The following is a 19,764-nucleotide window of genomic DNA, read 5'->3' as shown; positions in this document are numbered from 1 at the left end:
CAGGGTTCCATAGTATGTCTTGAAGTTAATACCAGTAGGGCAATATCTGAAAAATAGCACACCTGGTAGTGTGTACCGGTGCTCGACCAGTCGCGAAAGCCAACATTCCCCACGACAGAGAACGGTTGATTGTCAAGAACAATGAACATCTTGGCGTTAATGGATTTCGCCTTGGAGTTGTCTAGCTGAAATCTTCTTAGTCTCTCAAATGACTGCTTGACTTGTTGACTGCTCAATCCACACAGCAGACATTGTGGGCTAGGTTAGGAATACTGTGTTGCACGTGTAGCGCAACATTTTACGTGGCGTCATTACGTCATGTACCTACATTATATAGATATGCACGTCAGCTTTGACACCGGTTTTACACATCGGTGTTAAACTAGACATTGGGCCGATACCGATGTTGCCATATTTAGCTAATATCGGCTGATTCCGATATGTTCACCGATATAGCGTGCATCCCTACTTCAGACACATGAAACGGTAAAAAAACAAAAACACTGCTCTAGAAAGTTGAGTGAAGTTCAATCTCGTCCTTCGCTCTGTGGGCTGATATTTCTGCATGGCAGTCCTGGGAGAGCTGTGAGGGTCTACTGCACGCCCGCAGCTTAGAGGGAACATTGGTTCTGACCATATTATGACAAGTTATGTCAGCTGTTAAGACATGACATGATTAAGACCGTGTCACAATGTGTTACGATGCTGGGTGTCAAGTAAAGTGTTACCAAACACACAAACAATCCACGGGGAGATCTAAAACACACTCCTACTACCACAGCAGTGTTTAGAGGAGGGGACACAGTGGAACAGCCAACCACAGGCCAAACTGATTCCTCAGAGTGTGGACATGATTGGATAAAAACATGCAAAACATTTGAGCATTTGAGATGGCGAGCTTTATTTAACAGAAGTAGTGTGCTATAAAAACAAACACCTGCATGCTCCCACACACACAAAAAAAACCTTGGGTAACTGATGTGTGGTGAAATGGATCAGGGGTTACAACATTTTTTTCAACAGGACTAATTTCCTAAAAGTAACAAAAACACCAATGCACAAGTGCACATACCTACAAACACACAGGAAAAATGCACAAACCTAAAAACAAGGGCTTTGGGCAACTTTTTGTTGTGCAGTGACAAAGTGCAGTTGGATAAAGGTCAGTTGAGGACAGTAACAGGTGGTGATGCTGGCCAAGCCGTTTCAGTCAGGCCTCTACAAAGGTCACCTTAACACAACAGCTACCCTGTTCCATGTGCATAACAAGGAAGTAAAAGAGCTACGTCAACAGATGGAAAAATCCTACAAAGTGGGAGGCAGATTGACGATGCAGTACTGTAGGACAGACAGAGGAGGAAGGAACTGTGTGCAAGGTAGATTCATTCAGCTTACCTCTGCGGCCATGCTCTTCCTCCTGCAAAAAGACAAGATACATGTTATTTGCCACCAGCAATGATGGTTTCTGAGTTAAGAGGGATCATAAAGTTGCTTAGAGGGATCAATTCGTTTTACTCTATGGAAATTCTGGTTGGGGAATTACACTCTTTTGTTGCAACTTCTTCCACATTAACCATGTTTCCATCCAACCTTTTTATGCGAGTAAAATACATGTTGGTTATAAAATGTCACGACAGGCCTGATGGAAACAGCTAATTTGTCAGTAAACTTGACAAATGTTGACTAAACAAAATATGCAAGACAAGGTGGGATCTTGTGTCTGTAAAATATATTATGCAAGAAATGACAATGGAAATGCCTTAATGCACAAATATTGATATAAAAATCATCATATCGAAGTAAACTTGGAGTCACGCGATGACATGTTGTGTGGTCCTCCCACTACGGCTCGGGAAAGCATGCAGATTATTAGGCTACAGATTAAATAAATTATGATGAACTTCACAGGGTGGTGACAGTGTACGGTGATGAGCTTGATACTCCTTTCCTATAAATATTGAGGGTCTTATTCTGGATACAAGACGATCGATGCCTGTCTGCCTTTTGACAAATCTAAATAATCTCGCTATTTTGTCCATAATAATCTTATGTGGGGTAAGGGGTATTCAACGAGGTCCGGAGCCTGCTTGTTTTCTTTTCTACCTGATAGTTAACTGCACACACACCTGGTGTTCGAGGTCTAAATCAGTCCCTGATTAGAGGGAAACAATGAAAAATATGCAGTAGAACTAGCTTCGAGGTCCCGAGCTGAGTTTGAGGGATGAAGGATATCTTACCCGCACTGTATCTGCGAGCTGTTGGCTAGAGAGCATATGCCAAGACTAGAGGTCGACCTAGTGTGATTTTTCAACGCCGATACTAATTATTGGAGGACCAAAAAAAGCCGATACCGTTTAAAACGGCCAACCTTTTAAAATGTATTTGTAATAATGACAATTACAACAATACTGAATGAACACTTATTTGAACTTAATATAAAACATCAATAAAATCAATTTAGCCTCAAATAAATAATGAAACATGTTCAATTTGGTTTAAATAATGCAACAAAGTGTTGGAGAAGAAAGTAAAAGTGCAATATGTGCCATGTAAGAAAGCTAACGTTTAAGTTCCTTGCTAAGAACATGAGAACAAATGAAAGCTGACGGTTCCTTTTAACATGAGTCTTCAATATTCCCAGGTAAGAAGTTTTAGGTTGTAGTTTTTATAGGAATTCTAGGACTATTTCTCTCTATACGATTTGTATTTCATATACCTTTGACTATTGGATGTTCTTGCCAGTGTAACAGTATAAGCTATACTGTTGCCAGTGTAACAGTATAGCTTCCGTCCCTGTCCTCACTCCTACCTGGGCTCTAATCAGGAACACACCGACAACAGCCACCCTCGAAGCAGCGTTACCCATCGCTCCACAAAAGCCGCGGCCTTTGCAGAGCAAGGGGAACACCTACTCCAAGTCTCAGAGCGAGTGACGTTTGAAACGCTATTAGTGCGCACCCCGCTAACCATTTCACATCGGTTACACCAGCCTAATCTCGGGAGTTGATAGGCCTGAAGTCATAAACAGCGCAATGCTTGAAGCATTGCGAAGAGCTGCTGGAAAAACGCACGAAAGTGCTGTTTGAATGAATGCTTACAAGCCTGCTGGTGCCTACCATTGCTCAGTCAGACTGCTCTATCAAATCATAGACTTAATTATAACATAACAACACACAGAAATACGAGCCTTAGGTCATTAATATGGTCGAATCCGGAAACTATAATCTCGAAAACAAAACGTTTATTCTTTCAGTGAAATACGGAACCGTTCCGTATTTTATCTAACGGGTGGCATCAATAAGTCTAAATATTCCTGTTACATTGCACAGCCTTCAATGTTGTCATAATTATGTAAAATTCTGGCAAATTAGTTCGCAACGAGCCAGGCGGCCCAAACAGTTGTATTTATCCGGACTCTGCGTGCAATGAACGCAAGAGAAGTGACACAATTTCACCTGGTTAATATTGCCTGCTAATCTGGATTTCTTTTAGTTAAATATGCAGGTTTAAAAATATATACTTATGTGTATTGATTTTAAGAAAGGCATTGATGTTTATGATTAGCTACAGTCGTGCAACGATTGTGCTTTTTTCGCAAATGCGCTTTTGTTAAATAATCCCCCGTTTGGCGAAGTTGGCTGTCTTTGTTAGGAAGAAATAGTCTTCACACAGTTTGCAATGAGCCAGGTGGCCCAAACTGCTGCATATACCCTGACTCTGTTGCAAGAGAAGTGACACATTTTCCCTAGTTAAAATACATTTATGTTAGCGGGCAATATTAACTAAATATGCAGGTTTAAAAATATATACTTGTGTATTGATTTTAAGAAAGGCATTGATGTTTATGGTTAGGTACACGTTGGAGCAACGAGAGTCCTTTTTCACGAATGCGCACCGCATGGATTATATGCAACGCAGGACACGCTAGATAAACTAGTAATATCATCAACCATGTGTAGTTAACTAGTGATTATGATTGATTGATTGTTTTTTATAAGATAAGTTTAATGCTAGCTAGCAACTTACCTTGGCTTCTTACTGCATTCGCGTTACAGGCAGGCTCCTCGTGGAGCGCAATGTAAAGCAGGTGGATAGAGCGCTGGACTAGTTGACCGTAAGGTTGCAAGATTGAATCGCCGAGCTGTCAAGGTAAAAATCTGTCGTTCTGGCCCTGAACAAGGCAGTTAACCCACCGTTCCTAGGCCGTCATTTAAAATAAGAATGTGTTCTTAACTGACTTGCATATTTAAATAAAGGTGTAAAAAATAAAATAATACATTCGGCCAAATCCATGTCCAAAAATACCGATTTACGATTGTTATGAAAACCTGAAATCGGCCCTAATTAAATCAGCCATCCCGATTAATCTGTTGACCTCTAGCCAAGACCAGAGTGGGCACATTCTCAATATAACGCACATTTGAAAATGTGATGGAAACACATTTAAAGTTGTATTTTTTATTTGGTACATGGGAATTTAACAGCAAAAGTTTGTTTCATGTGCACTAGGTCATCAAGCACAGCCTTTGAGCCGCAACAGGTCAATTTGATAGAAACACGTAAGGTGGGAAAATGCACATATTGATTTTATGCAGATTTTTGATTATGCACATGAAAATCTGGTTGCCAAGTGGATGGAAACCTAGCTAATGACATCATACAAAATGCTACAGCAAAATTCAATAAACTAAATGGAAGGGCTTTGGGATATTCATGTAAATGTGGTGCTTACCAGGAAGGGGATAGGGTGCACGGCTGACTCGGGTGGGTAGACAATGAAGTGGCGCAGAGTGAAGCCAAAGCCTTGAGAGGTGCGTCGAAGACGGAGTGTCTTAGGCCCTGGCCACGAGAAGGGTTCCTCCTCTCCCTGCAGGTTGAACAGGCCCGCAGGGGAATCCCCCTGAACACGCCACTCTGGCACGTTATTCTGGTGGGAGAAGGACAAAGAGAGAGGGGAGACAGGAAAGGCAGGCGGGAGACAGGGAGAGAGATGCTATTATTATACTGAACACAACTGTATGACAGACTGAAATAAGATCTACTGCAGGTGGTTGAGCGTTAAGCTACTCATATTTCACTGAGAAAGGTAAGGATTGCATGAAAGTAGTACCAAGTTAATGGAGAGACTAAAATCGACATGCTGTATAAATACATTTATTCCTTTGGGGAAAATAAATCACGAGTCTGGCAACGACTCAGTGTCTTGTCTATGTTCCGTATCCTGCTGAATAATAGTTCATAAACAACAGTAATAATAACAAAGTTAAATTGACATCATGTGTCTAGACTAGCTAGGTCAACAAAACATGGGATCTAGAGGACATTCACAGAAACGCCTTCAGTACTTCGACCAAGGAGTTACGGCTACCTCATCTGTGCTAGCTCATCTAAGTGAGTAATTGTAACAGAGTCATCGTGCCATAGTGCTGGTGTCACATTTCCAGTGTTACTGTAGAGTAGGGCAGAGCCTGGGGCCTCAAACACCCACTGCTGTGTTTAGTGGTTATTTATAGCCTCACACCTTTGTGGTGCAGCTCCCATCCTCTCCCTCCTAGTCCCCAAGCTCAAATTTCCAGTCAAAGAACAACTTTCAGGAAACTCACTGTTCAAACAGTCAATCCCTGCCTGCTTTGCTTGCTCTCCGACTCAACCTCAAACCTCCCCCTCTCCCTGGCCTCATGCAGCACCAGGGTTGCAAAATTATGGGAACTTTTAATAAATTCCCTGGGTTTTCCCGAAATCCCAGTTGTAGGATTCCCGGAATCAGAAGGGAAGCAGAAAATCCAGAATACTCCAACCAGGATTGTTGGGAAACAAGGGAATGTATTGAAATTTCCCTGAATTTTGCAACCCTCTCCAGCACAGCACTCACCAAAGACTACACACACCCCCTCCGACCCCCTTAACGGCCCTCCTCCTGGCCCTGCGCTTCACCCACAATAAGAGGAATGTGATGAGCTTGCATCCACACAAACCCTGCTGCTGCCTGGGGAAATGTGATAAGTAGTAGATGTCAGAAAATGGATTCAGCTACATGCTAACCAAAGCCAACCTGGGCCAACAAATTCAATGGCTAAATTTATATATTTCAGCAAACTGCCTCCGCTCTGACATGACAACATCATATTCACAGCAACAACAAAAAAAAACTACAGGTCATTTTGATTAGGACATTCATTTCATGGTTGTTTTGTGGTTCAAAGCAATACATTTGATGGACTCAAAACACATTGCAGAAGCAAAGCGGGAGCCAGTTTACTTTTCACAAACATTCAAACCCTCTGATTTCTAAACACACTCAGTCAGCAAAACATTATACAGGAAGAACGTTCTATACATTTAACAACTTTTAGTTTAACAGCTTATAAGTTATGCAAATCAAAAGCCTCAAGGGTTCTACCATGTTGAGACTGGTATTTTGCTACATCTTTCTGTTGGTAAAATCAGTTGAATTAGATCTACTGGGGCTAAACACGTAGGCTATGTCAACAGAACCCTTTGGGATCTTTTCCAGCTCTGTAGTCAACAAAACACATGTTGAACAGAGCAGAGGTACAAAAGACATCGGGGGCTCAACCTTATCGGAGTACGAGCCAATGGCAGAATGGCTGCTGTGAAACCGAGCTGCAGGTGCAGCTGTGTGACACCCGAGTCAGTTTGGTTGGGTGGGAAGTTAACTGGCCAAACAGGTTTCTGACTGCGTGTCTTCCCCAGCTGTAACTGTTGTTCCCTGGCTCCAGCACGACTTCCCTGTTTGTGTCTAGGTGTTCTTCCTACATTCATTCCACTCAAATCCATGGAATGTTTCAGAATAATTAGGCTATGTAGTATGCGGGTCCTTCTGTAAGTTAGGCCCAACTATGCTAATCCGCACATACCTGTAAAAATATGTATGCTATTCAGTAAAAAGCCATCTTTGAATCAGACATCTCTTCTTTTTTTTTTTTTTTTTTTTTTACAATTGAATAGTTTATGAATGACAACAGTACGTCGACTTCCACCAGCAGTTTTTTTTTAAATTACTTTTACTGTTGAAAAGTGATATCCGGAGTATAAACACAGTAAAATACACACTAAAATGGTAAAACAATACGGTTTGAGCAAAATTGTGTTTTTAGACAACAGCAAACTTCAAGGAATGGGGTATTCAAGGAGTTGGTCTAATGTAGTGTTGCATGGTATACTGAAAATCAGTAGTGGGAAAAGTACTCAATTGTCATACTTGAGTAAAGGTAAAGATACCTTAATAGAAAATGATTCAAGTAAAAGTCACCCAGTAAAATTCTACTTGAGTAAAAGTATAAACCATTTCAAATTGCTTATATTAATCAAACGGCACAAAAGGTTATTATTATGATTTTTTAAATTTGCGGCTAGCCAGGGGCACAACACAGACATAATTTACAAACAAAGCATTTGTGTTTAGTGAGTCCGCCAGATCAGAGGCTGTAGGGATGACCAGGGATGTCTCTTGATAAGTGTGTGAATTGGACCATTTTCCTGTCATCATGTAATTAGTACTTTTAGGTGTACGGGACAATGTATGCAGTAAAAAGTACATTATTTTCTTTAGGAATGTAGTGTAGTAAAAGTTAAAAACATAAATAGGAAAGTACAGATACCCCCCAAAATGACTTATTAGTACTGTAAAGTAGTTTTACACCACTGCCGAAAATACTAGAACATGAAAACCCGTTTGGTACTAGAATGTGTTACTTTCGGTAGTTCTGTCAAATGTGCCGCACGGCTCAACTGTATCAGCACAGCGGATGCCCCCCTTACAGCACAAAAGCACGTAGCCTGCACTGGAAGTCTGGGCTACATCATGTTAGCTCCCCACTCATGATGCACAGAAGTTTAACACACTTGAAGAATGCCACACGGCATGTAGAAATGTTTAAACGCATTACTGTTCACAAAACAATTTCCTTACAGGCTAGAACACTTTACGATGCAAGATGATACCGGTAGCTTCCAGCTTTGTAGGCTAATTTTTCTTGCTAGCTTACAGCTGAAGCTATCATCAATTCACTACCCTAGTACTTTGTGCTAATGCTAAATATGCGGTTTTCAAAGCAGGTTGCCACCTGAACTGTATTAGTTCACTTTAAAAAAAAATGGGTCTCTCACATCTCTACCAAATATGATCTATTGCCTCAGGGAACTGACTGGGCTGCCACCATCTTGCCTCGTGAATGACATCATTAATGGTTAGAGAAAGAGCACGCACTTAAATCAGTACAATAAATAAATAAATAAAGTCCCAAATGGAAGGGAAACAGATTTTCATCTGTATTCCTATTAAAATCAGCCACTTTAGTGAATTTGTCTCAATACTTTTGGTCCCCTAAAATGGGAGGACTATGTACAAAATGTGCTGTCATGTCTAAACGATTAATCTGATATGGATGAAAATACCCTCAAATTAAAGCTGACAGTCAGCACTTCAACCTCAGTCATCGATTTCAGAGCCAAAAGAAAAACAAAAATACTTCACTGTCCCAACAATTACAGATGGCCCTGTATGTTGTGCTGTTATGTAACACCAGATAAGCACCATAGGAAGCCAGTAATTATGGAGGGCACTGTATGTTGTGCTGTTAAGTAACATCAGATAAGCATCACAGGTAGCCAGTAATTATGGAGGGCCCTGTATGTTGTGCTGTTAAGTAACACCAGCTAAGCACCATAGGAAGCCAGTAATTATGGAGGGCCCTGTATGTTGTGCTGTTATGTAACATCAGATAAGCATCACAGGTAGCCAGTAATTATGGAGGGCCCTGTAAAAATCAGGTGATAAATGAGGTGAAAGTCACTGGAGAAGGACTGTGCAGGCCTCAAATGCCATCCGATCCCTCGGGCATGCCAACCCTAGTTCACCGGATCTATTTTAGCCGTGGATCTCATTCCAGACATCTCCAGTCCTCAGTTGTGGAGAGAGGATGGCTGGGGGTTGTTGGCTGTCCGCTATTCAGTCCTGAGAAACAGACGCATGCCTAGCAGGGCTGTCATTGCCCCTCACATAGTTAACGCTGTGGTGACCGACCCCCAGCCAATAAATGACATGCAAACATTCCCTGATAGTCCGACCGGCTCTCGCCTTCCTCCCTCTCAGCTGAGTCAATGTGCCAGTTGCATGCTGAAAGCAGCAGGACTAGACAACCAAACAGAGGCACTGCCTCTCCAGTTAAACATGGATTATGACTGGGGCAAGTTTGATGGTTACAATGGAAACCTAAATGGGGAGGATGAATAAAAGGTGATGCATCTATTGCCTCTGGCTATAGAGACAAAATGAGAACATGGGTTATTATCAGTTCAGTGCAAACACTAACTTCATGTATCACACATCAACTACAAAATACAAGCACATTACAGAGAAACACACAAGTAATCACACATGCCTTTCAGTGTATGAATCACTACCAGAATGGCAGAGTCTAGTGTTTGCATTGGGTGTGGCAGTGGGAACAGGGAGTGTGTGAAGCACTGACTGAACTTAATAAAGATCTGGTTCATTTCATATCAGACTGTGGAAGAGAGAGCAGATCAGAGCATCAGAAGTCATACATCAGTCTTTTGGAGCTTAGGACCTCAATGGATTCCTAGCCTGTGCCATGGTCACCACTTACTGAATGTGCTGTCGAGCATATCGGGGAAAACATGACTCTTAGGTTACATAACTAAATGTTTAAGGACAACATGAGACATAACATGACTTTGAATGTGGTTTAGGGCTTACCCCATTTAGTCACCAATTCCACAAATTTGCTTTAATAAAGGCTTTACACTTTTTTTCATTAGAACATGTCTGGTACTATTTATAATGTATTTAGTGTTGTTTAAGCTGTTCCAAACTGCCCAAAAAATATATAATATTAATAGTAAATGCTCCTTTTTCTTGATCTTTGTTATTATAAGTAATGTCATTATCATTCGTAGGCTTATTATAGCAGACGTGTATAACCACCATTGAGCTGTAGGCCTAAGACCGCATTCTGTTTAGTCTTAATAAATCAAATTTTACTAGTCACACACACATGGTTAGCAGATGTTAATGCGAGTGAGGCGAAATGCTAATACCGTAACTTACTGAGGTCTACATTTCAATACTTCTTTAGGCTACTGTATCAATCCATCACTCATTCCTTCATGTCATCACACAGCATACGAGTCATTCATGATTTGAAATGCAACCAAGCATTTTATGTTTAATGTAAAATAAAGCGAGCCTTGAATAATTAGCTTAAACAAATAAAACGTTCCATTTCGGAAATTGCATTCAGGAATGAACGCAACTGTTTTTAGTCTTCGCTCAACAAAAACGTTACAGAACCTGCTACACTTATAATTTATTTTGTGTTTACATTGTTCCAAACGGTCAGAAAAATGGGATTGTATTCTATACAGCATCGGTTTGGCACACATAATATGCAAGCAGATTCTTCTCCTTACAACTAACCTAAACGTTCAGAAAGGATAAGTTCACTTTCTCATCCAAAGCTTTAAAACTCATCTCAAGTGAAATTGCACTGTTTAGCTCACATCTGAAAGCTGAGGGGCATTTAGGATGTCGACTGCGGACTGCTAAAATATCCTAACGATTAATATCACACTTCCTGAAAGATGGTTTGGTATGGTTCAGAAACTTGGGAACCAAGCTCGAGTTGTGTGGCCCTACCATCTGGACATGTTAAAATACTTACTCCATCTTCATGCCTAGAATAAAAACCTCCAGGCTTACATCGTAACTGTCAATTTCTTGAAAAAAAAAAAGAAGATTTACAGGGGGCAGTTTAGGAAAAACTAATCCTGTCCGAATCGTCCTCTGGAATAACGGACATTCTGGAGTCCATAACCAATGTTCTCTAGTAATACTAGTCCTGTGAGAATAGGTATTTGGTCACGTGTATGCGATGCATACATGTGTCACGTAAAGAGAGCTAGGGAATGTTTTTCCTAAACAAATGAGGGATTTCGGTAACGTCACTTTTCAGTCAGAGACGGCTGTAATTATGTTGCAGCTTCCGCAACACGGACAAAGTGATAAACACTGATGTTCTGTGGCGGTCGCTGCAGCAGGGAGGAGAGAGAGACACTGCTGTCTTTTTGATTTTTTTAACACAGGGCAAAAAGTCTGATCCCGGCCCTGCAGAATCAAATCAATTGCCGGTCGAACTTCCTCTAGTCATTCCTCTAGTCATCTAGTCATCTAGTCTAAAGCAGACAAATTCAGCGAATATAGTTGATTTGATTAAAACAAAACGTGTCAATATATGGAAAAATACACCATTAAAAATGTAGACCAATCGATTGGTCTAAAGAACATTACTTTTTTAATATGATATTTTATTTTTTAGTTGGAGACAGCCATAATGTGGTTTAAAACATTATCTGGCATCGTTATCCAACAATGCCTCTGGCATACTTGTACTGGCATATTAGGTAACATGCTTTAGAGACGGAGTGGTTATGGTCAGGTTGAGGCTGTGGCCCATCCCTCCATGCCACAAAAACTACAACACACACACACTTTGGTACTAAGCTAAGCCTGGACAACGACTGTTCTCCGTGTATTTTTTTTCTTCTTCAAACAAAGAAGGGATGAAGGCAATTATCTCTTGTTAGTATTTCACAAGTATGAGAAAACACTGACATATGGCCCCTATGTTTAGAGACTCCGATGACATCACACCATGACACACTGCACAGACCACAAGACATCAGGCCTAAATACATCAGACCTCAGTGTGAAAAAGGAAATCTCTCTGTGGGCTGCCAAATTCTACACCACATCCAGTCTAAACCAAGCACTTCACTGTGAAAAGCCTGAGATGATGCTGCAGTGGGCCTCTGGTGTGAGTTTGCCTGGGATGTTTCAGTCTAGTAATGCTGGCGCTAACTAGATTGAGTATCATTAGTTACCCACATACCTTGTACGTGTTATGTAGCCTAATATGTAATACAATTTTACAGTACCTATAATCTTGGTGCAGAAGGGAGTTGCCCCATCCTGTGATTTCTGGCCTTTTAAGATGATTAGGACCTACCACATGTGCCGAAAGATTGTTTGAAAGGAACATGAGATATTTGACGGCCTAGAGGAAGGAACATTTCTGGGACAATTGGGGTTGAGCTTGGCGTGACTTCTCAGCCAAGCCCCTCTTGCCTTAACTATGAGTGAGTGGTTGTTCCTGGCATGGGAACAGCAGCCCCTTCAGATCTTCTGTGAGCCACAGTCATGCTTCCACTTCCTGGCTGAAGGTTGTGGTGTATAATCAGAATGTCCCGAAGTATTACTTGCAGTTCAGGTTATGCCCTATTGTTTTACAATTCCCTAAACTTCAGAGAAAGGGGAATGGGAACAATAAACAAATGAAAATGGCATTTGTTCACCCTGCAGGTCTGCTCCTGAAAAACATCTCTCCACACAGGTGTCACATCTCTTAATGAGGGCTGGGCGTGCCCACTGCACAGTGCTCTCCACTATCGCAGTGCTGAAATAGATTGAACAAAGGTTGGCTGGCGCAAATAGACAATGTCAAAACAATTGTTTTACACCATGCAGACGTATTAAGCCTTCAAAAAATATATACACAACCAGTAGTAGAGTAAACATGCACACCCAAACTCCTCACCCTTGAGACATTACACTGGCCATCTGGCTTTGTAATGTGATGGGAGTCTAATAGAAACATATTAGGTTTTACAGCCACCATCAATGAACTCATTCAGTAGTAGTCTGACTGACTTGTTGATTAGGAGTGCCATCTAAAAAGGCGGGGTTAATTATGCAATATAGACTTTACACAGTGTTAAAGTTTACACATTTCTCAGTGTCCAGCCTTAAAGTGGAATGGAGAAGGGAAAAAAAGATAATAACCTAAGCTAACCCTATATTTACCAGAGACTGAACGTAACAGACAACCCAAAGGCTACAGGAAGTAAGAGCCACCCTCTATCCAATTGAAGATCAATTTTCCCTTCCGTTATCCATCAGACAGCCATATGATGCTCTGTAAATGGCTGCTAAACTAGTTAAGCCATGGGCTTTAATGAGGTACAGATCACGGGAGAGGAGGATATGCCTAGTAGAGCCTTTAATGGTCAGGGCTCCTCAGAGAAAAACATCCCATTCAATAATGACACACTACTTACCATGGAGAATAGCTAGACTGGATGCATCACTATACTATGTCTCTTTTGTTCTAGCTACACAACGGTTTACTCTCAAATATCTGAGGGGCAACTTGCTAAAAATAGGTTTCTATATAATAGATTAAGCAGACTTCACAGGAACAAACATGACTCGAGTGTTTTCCTCTGGGTCTCCTCTGTGATATTTTAAAAGACACAGGTCACAATTACTTATTACTAGTGAAACATTTATTGTTTTAGAAACATTAAAAGAACGCTCATTCATTTTTTTGTGTATTGTTGGTGACATTTAAGCCGGGGGAAAAAATGTGGCTGGTGGATCAGAAAGTTAATTGTATGCCCTGGAAGAAGTGCTTGTGAAGAGCAGAACCTACTTTGACTGTGACTGGGGAACCGGCTTGTTTTCCCCCCACTCGCTTCTTTTTGACAATGTCAAGCAAAGTCACATTTTTCTAGACCTAGAATAAAAAGGGGCTACGTATGATGTAATAGGCTTATCCCTACCAGTGCTGCCAATCATGAAAAATATGTTTCCGTCAATTGAAAGTCAGGGATGTGTCATCAAGCTGTAGTAAGACACGGGCGTCCTCTAGGAGATAAAGTGAGCCTGACCTGAGGTTAAAGCACTGTACCTCCACAGAGGAAAAAATCAAAACAGTTCCTTCAGAAGATATTCATACCCCCTCGACTTATACCACACATTTTGTTGTGTTACAGCCTGAACTCAAAATGGATTCAATTAAATCTACACACAACACCCCATAATGAGAAAGTGAAAACATATTTTAGAATTCTTAGAAAATGTATTAAACTAAATACAGAAAACTCGTTTACATAAGTATTCACACCCCTGAGTCAATACATGTTAGAATCACCTTTGACTGCGATTACCTTTCTGGGTATATCTCTAACGAGCTTTGCACACCTGGATTGGATCTTTAAGCTCTCAAGTTGGTTGTTGATCCGTCTTGCCATAGATTTAAGCAAATTTAAAGTCAAAACTGTAACTAGACCACTCAGGAACATTCAATATCATCTTGGTAAGCATCTCCAGTGCATATTTGGCCTTGTGTTTTAGGTTATTGTCCTGCTGAAAGATGAATTAATCTCCCAGTGTCTATTAGAAAGAAGACTGAACCAGGTTTTCCTCTAGGATTTTGCCGGTGCTTAGCTCTATTCCATTTCTTTGTGTATTAAAAAACTCCCTAGTCCATGCCAATGACAAGCATACCCATAACATGATGCACCCCTCCACTATGCTTGAAAATATGAAGAGTGGTCCTCAGTGATGTGTTGTATTTGCCCCAAACATTTGCCCCAATGTGAGGCATTGGAAAATCTCCCTGGTCTTTGTGGTTGAAATGCACTGCTCAACTGAGGGACCTTACAGATAACTGTTTGTGTGTGGTACAGAGATGAGGTAGTAATTCTAAAGTCATGTTAAACACTATTATTGCACACAGATTCCATGCAACTTATTATGTGACTTGTTAAGCAAATTTTTTGTCCTGAACATATTTAGGCTTGCCATTTTATTTTTTATTTCACCTTTATTTAACCAGGTAGGCTAGTTGAGAACAAGTTCTCATTTGCAACTGTGACCTGGCCAAGATAAAGCATAGCAGTGTGAACAGACAACACAGAGTTACACATGGAGTAAACAATTAACAAGTCGACATAACAAATACGTGGAATACTTATTGCCTTGAGACATTTCAGCATTTCATTTCATTAATGAATTAGTAAACATTTCTGAAAACAAGTTCACTTTGACATTATGAGGTATTATATGTAGGACAGTGACACAAAATCTCAATTGAATCCATTTTAAATTCAGGATGTAACACAACAAACGTGGAAAGGGTAAAGGGATAAGAATCATTTCTGAAGGCACTGTAACACACACACACACTCAGGAGTTTGTTCTTAAATCAATGAATCAAAGCCTGTCAACTTCCTGTCATCATTTCCAGTAAGTCCTGTAGACACCCTCCAGGGGGTTTCCAGCTCCAAAAAAAGCACATTAATTAGTAACCTAGTGTGGGACTGAGGGGTAGTCTGATTACAGGGATACAAATCTTTGCAAATGGGACGCCCAATGATAACATTTCGAAAACAGTTTGCGTAATATTGAAAGTCTAAAAGATTTTAGCTGTGGATTTTCTACCTAAACTGAAACTATTAAGGCATTCATGTGTAATTATAATGTGGGAATAATTTATTTATGATTAACTAACCTATAGCTTTTCACTGTTCTATTGGTTTTACCCATTTTAACCCCACTCTCCCTCAGATTCTACTCAACAGAGAGAGGAAAAGGCTGAAATGGAGGGCTGAATATTAGATTAAAGGGGAAGCGGCCATGCCAATGATGTGTCCCGAATTCTGCAGATCCTATAAATAGGTGACCTTCCACTCGAAAGGAGCGTGGGCTGAAGACGTTTAGACAAAGGTCTTCATTCAGATGACAGACAACCTACAGTGTAAAAGGAGACCTCAAACTAAAAAGGAGAACAGTCAAACTATTGAGGATGAAACTTGAGGTGTCTGAGTCTACTCCAGAAGTAACAGCCCATGAAACAAAATGTTGACCTTTCCGATTACTAAAATTAAGGCAAGCACAAATCACCGTATAACCGATGGTTATGATGCAGACTATCATGACAATAAAATAACTGTCACAACTGTAAAAAAAAAAAAATATATATATATATATATATATATATATATATATAGATAGATATCCATCGCTTGGAACGAACAGATAACTGAAGACAGTACGGCTGTGCATTCGTTGAGTAAGTTTCTGTGATAACATGGACTCTTAACAATGGGATGAAACGTTGTTGCTCCTTGCTGAAACAAGCAAGGTGTTGTAGCAAACGAGCACACAGAAAGGTGAACGCAAAGTGCAGCAGCAGCACACATAGAAATATAATGAAATAATGATATTTCTATGGCAGCACATGCAGTCAGGAGGGGAGGAGAAAATGTGGGCAAACATTTTTACAAACAACTTCGGCTCGCCAATTCCGTGACCGTCACACCCCTATCTACAGTAAGGAACAGAGGATGGATGGGCAGGCTCACTTTTAGCTTCAACTATCTTTGTGCTTTGATGATCATTTGTTCTGAGTGAAAGGTCTCAGAAAAACACCCTTGGCATCACCAGCAATGAGTGCCCTCTACATTTATTACCAAGCACCAATGGAGGTGCCTTCTCACTTCCCAGGGCCAAACAACGCAGAGGGGTGAAATAACAACAACTAGAAGCAGCTGTGCTAAAGTGTCAAACCTTTCAGGAAAGTCTCCCACACCAAACAGGAAGGAGTGAGTGTAAAGGTTGTTGCCTAATCACACACAACAATACAGGTATGCTATAATACTGCTCTCCTGCTAGTGAATGGGGCCAATTCAAGTCAAAATATAATGAAAATCTGAAGAAAGAGTTGTGAATGGGAGAGAATAAGAAACAGAGGGAGACTAGATGACAGCGAGAGTGGCACATGATGAGGAGAATTGGAGAATATAGGATTGTAGAGAACTAGAGGGGGAAAGTGTGTGTGTGGGGGGATTGGCCAAGGAAAAACATTGAAGAGGAACAGACCAGAGAGATAATAAAAGAGCGGATGTGACATGAACACCTGGAGATTAATGTTAAAATATGAGGCCCACTGTATGGGCGGATGAGGTAGGCATATTCTCAGACAGTTTAGAAAAGCCTTCGCAACAATGTGTCCAACATGGACAGAAAATCTGCCAGAAACAATTCTCCCAGCTTTTTCTATTGATTTCCCCATCGACGGTCAATACAAACTCCAAATAAAAATGGCATGCAATTCACAACACATATTATGGGATTGGTGTATTGTCCTCAAAGAGATAACAAAAAGAAACAGATTTGCAAATGGTTTGTGTTTTAGAGGGCACAGAGCTTACATCTAATGAATAATCTCCAGGACCCCAATTTCCATGACAAGAGTTTAGGGTCACCCAAAAAATAACCTTTAATGTGTGTGTGTGGGGAGGGGGGTAAGCTGTTGGAATTTAGGGCATGAATGTGTGTGGGGCTTATGTACCTCGCACAAAGAGGATCTGGTCAGTCCCTCGTCCTCTTCATCGCATGGACCTTTCCAATGTGACGCCATCATTTCACTTCACACAAGAGGTGACAATCATTTAGTGTCCACATCGAAAGCTATAGATCCCACCAAATAGACAGCAGTAGAGTCCTCCAAGTAGGGTTTGTCTCTACAGTTCACACAGCCATCCTTTATCTAGTCTTTGGTCCAAATGGTTGAGCTGAATGTGAAACAAGATTATTTCAACGAATTGCGTTAGCTAGTTACTGCTGTATGAAAACACAAAATACACTTGTTTTGTTTAGCTATGTCATTACTGTATAATCCCATTTTAGGGGCACAAACTTGTTTTATCAATTGTTTTTTATTATATGATCACAACATTGATAAACATGTGAACATGATAGCAAGCTAATGTTTGAAGTATCAAGTATCAGTATTAACTTTCAGCAAAACTACCGTATGAATGATTAACGTTACTACGAGAAGCAACAAGTGGGCAGGAGAAGGCGAGCGGAGTGAGGCAAAACGCGCCACCCTGTTGATCTCTAGCTTCGATGCAACCAGGTTTTTACAGAATTTATACAAAAGTAGTAGTTTGTTCTCGTATTCGGTTAATAATGGAACGAGAACGAAAATAGATTTACTAGCTGGCTAACCAACGTATTTCACTGGTCACCTTGCTAACTGTGAACTTATTTTCTAATCAGATCAAGTATAAAATATGTCAAGTGGCAAACAAAAGACAGGCATGTCGTTTGGTCGCCGATGTTCCTCCTACCCTCACACAGTGCCCTGGCTGTCCGGCTAACTTGAAGCAGCTAACCTGCTAACGTTAGCTGGCTCTGATCACTACTAAATCAAACAAAGTTTTCTTCAACAAACAACTTCGTTGTGGGGTGAGTGAACGTTAAAATTACATGACACGATACACCAGGGTTCTCGTAAGTGTAACTGTGTAATGTAACTAAGAAACTTCCCAACCTTATGTGGAACCTGTTTGGCTAACTATTCTTCAGTAGCTTGTCGTTGGCAATAATAATAATAATAATAAACTGCCTATCGATGCAATTTGAGGTTAACTACTAGCTAGCATGCTAATAATGGGACAACCTACCTGTTGTGAAAAGCGACGTTACATAGTGTGTTGGAACGTATTTATTTCCCATTAAAAAAATATAAAAAAATATTTTGGTCCTGTATATGTTTCGATCATATTTCAATATCCTCACGAAATACACAGTAGTTTGCAAAGTATCCCAGCCCAACTCCAGGGAGACACACGCGGCTGCTGGACTTTGTAATTTTGCTTCTACCGTTCCCGAATCCCAAAGATCATCCTCCTTTCGCCAGCGCCAATCACAAGAAATGTAGTAACTTCCGCTTTTAAACTTGACCAATCGTATAACTCATGACAAAGTCGCAAGAGAAACTCATCCACAAAGGTTGTGTTTTTGTTATTCCAATGAGGCAGAAACTTTTTGGACTTTCAGAAAATAAAAAATAACGGGGATAAAATAGTTCTGAAATCTGCCTGTTGCAACATGATCACTTTGAAAAGTTTGATTTTAAATGTTTTTATAAAACCTCAAGATAACTTCCCAGTTTGTGCTGCTTGTATCAGACATCAATGCTGGTCAAACTACTCAACTGTGAGCCACCCTGTGTCTGTCGAAATCTCTCTCTATCACACACAAACACTCATACAACAACAGCAACTGCTTGGCTAGATTACAAGAGTCACATGGTGGCTGGTTCAAAGTGGGGTGAGAAGGGTTTGGCATGTGTATGGCAGTGGAGTGGAATGTGTATTCCCACTGTATGAGAGAAAGAGAGAGAATGAGAGAGGCATGCACAGTTCCCCCTACCCACCCACCATAATCATCAACACAATCATCATGACCCTCTGGTTTTCCTCCACAGTAAAATCTGGCATACACTGGCTGGGCTCGCCAACTGAATTATACTGGAATTACAGCATTTTAGGTTAAGGTTTTGCTGTTTTGCTTTTTTTTGTTGGTAATTTGACATTGGCGCTAGTTTAACATTTAATACTTCGATCTGTTTGGTTAGATCAGTGTGGAATTCAAATGACATGGTCTGTGTTGTGGTTTGTTACATTTTACGCATACTCACACACTTGCACACACGTACACACATAAACCAGAAAGGAGGGACTAAAAACTGCTGTGTTTTCAGGGCAAAGACAAATGTCCCATTCATTCCTCCCAACAGAAGGGGCCACCTGTTCCTGGGATTGGTGACCTTTGTCAAGGAGGTCATCCTGGCCAGGGGACTTTCATAATGTTGCCCTGGCCAGTTCTACTTCCAACGGCTGTGAGTTCTACTTCCAACTGTTCTGCCAGGGGCAGTGGTGGTTAGAAAGCATTCTTATATAGCTAAATAGTGAATAAACAAGGTATGTCGGCTGTATTTTAGAGGTGTAAGAAACATGATATAACCAAAATAATAAACATCTGGAAGAGGTAGGCCTAGAGTAATCTCAGATGGCTCAGTTTTATAT

General features: G+C 40.7%; 1 protein-coding gene across 4 annotated transcripts in view; it reads right to left on the bottom strand.

Moving 5' to 3' along the window:
• LOC115114488 (rho GTPase-activating protein 21-like) overlaps positions 1 to 18,825 on the bottom strand; it is a 70,394-nt gene extending 51,569 nt beyond the window's left edge. For 2 of the 4 annotated variants that reach the window (XM_029642754.2, XM_029642756.2), the window contains exons 1-4: positions 18,358 to 18,824; positions 17,238 to 17,460; positions 4,733 to 4,927; positions 1,396 to 1,417 (exon numbers count right to left, since the gene is read on the bottom strand). In XM_029642754.2, coding sequence (XP_029498614.1) covers positions 1,396 to 1,417; positions 4,733 to 4,927; positions 17,238 to 17,309 — 289 coding nt within the window. In that variant the 5' untranslated portion in view covers positions 17,310 to 17,460; positions 18,358 to 18,824. Of the gene's footprint in view, positions 1 to 1,395; positions 1,418 to 4,732; positions 4,928 to 17,237; positions 17,461 to 18,357 lie in introns of all 4 variants that reach the window. The other 2 variants (XM_029642757.2, XM_029642755.2) reach the window with 2 other exon arrangements.
• Between the last annotated feature and the right edge of the window lie 939 nt (positions 18,826 to 19,764).

The sequence above is a fragment of the Oncorhynchus nerka genome, linkage group LG9b (genome assembly GCF_034236695.1).
Source record: "Oncorhynchus nerka isolate Pitt River linkage group LG9b, Oner_Uvic_2.0, whole genome shotgun sequence".
Taxonomy (NCBI): Eukaryota; Metazoa; Chordata; class Actinopteri; order Salmoniformes; family Salmonidae; genus Oncorhynchus; species Oncorhynchus nerka.
The sequence above is the reverse complement of the archived record's forward strand: the minus strand, read 5'-3'. Positions and strand labels throughout refer to the sequence as shown.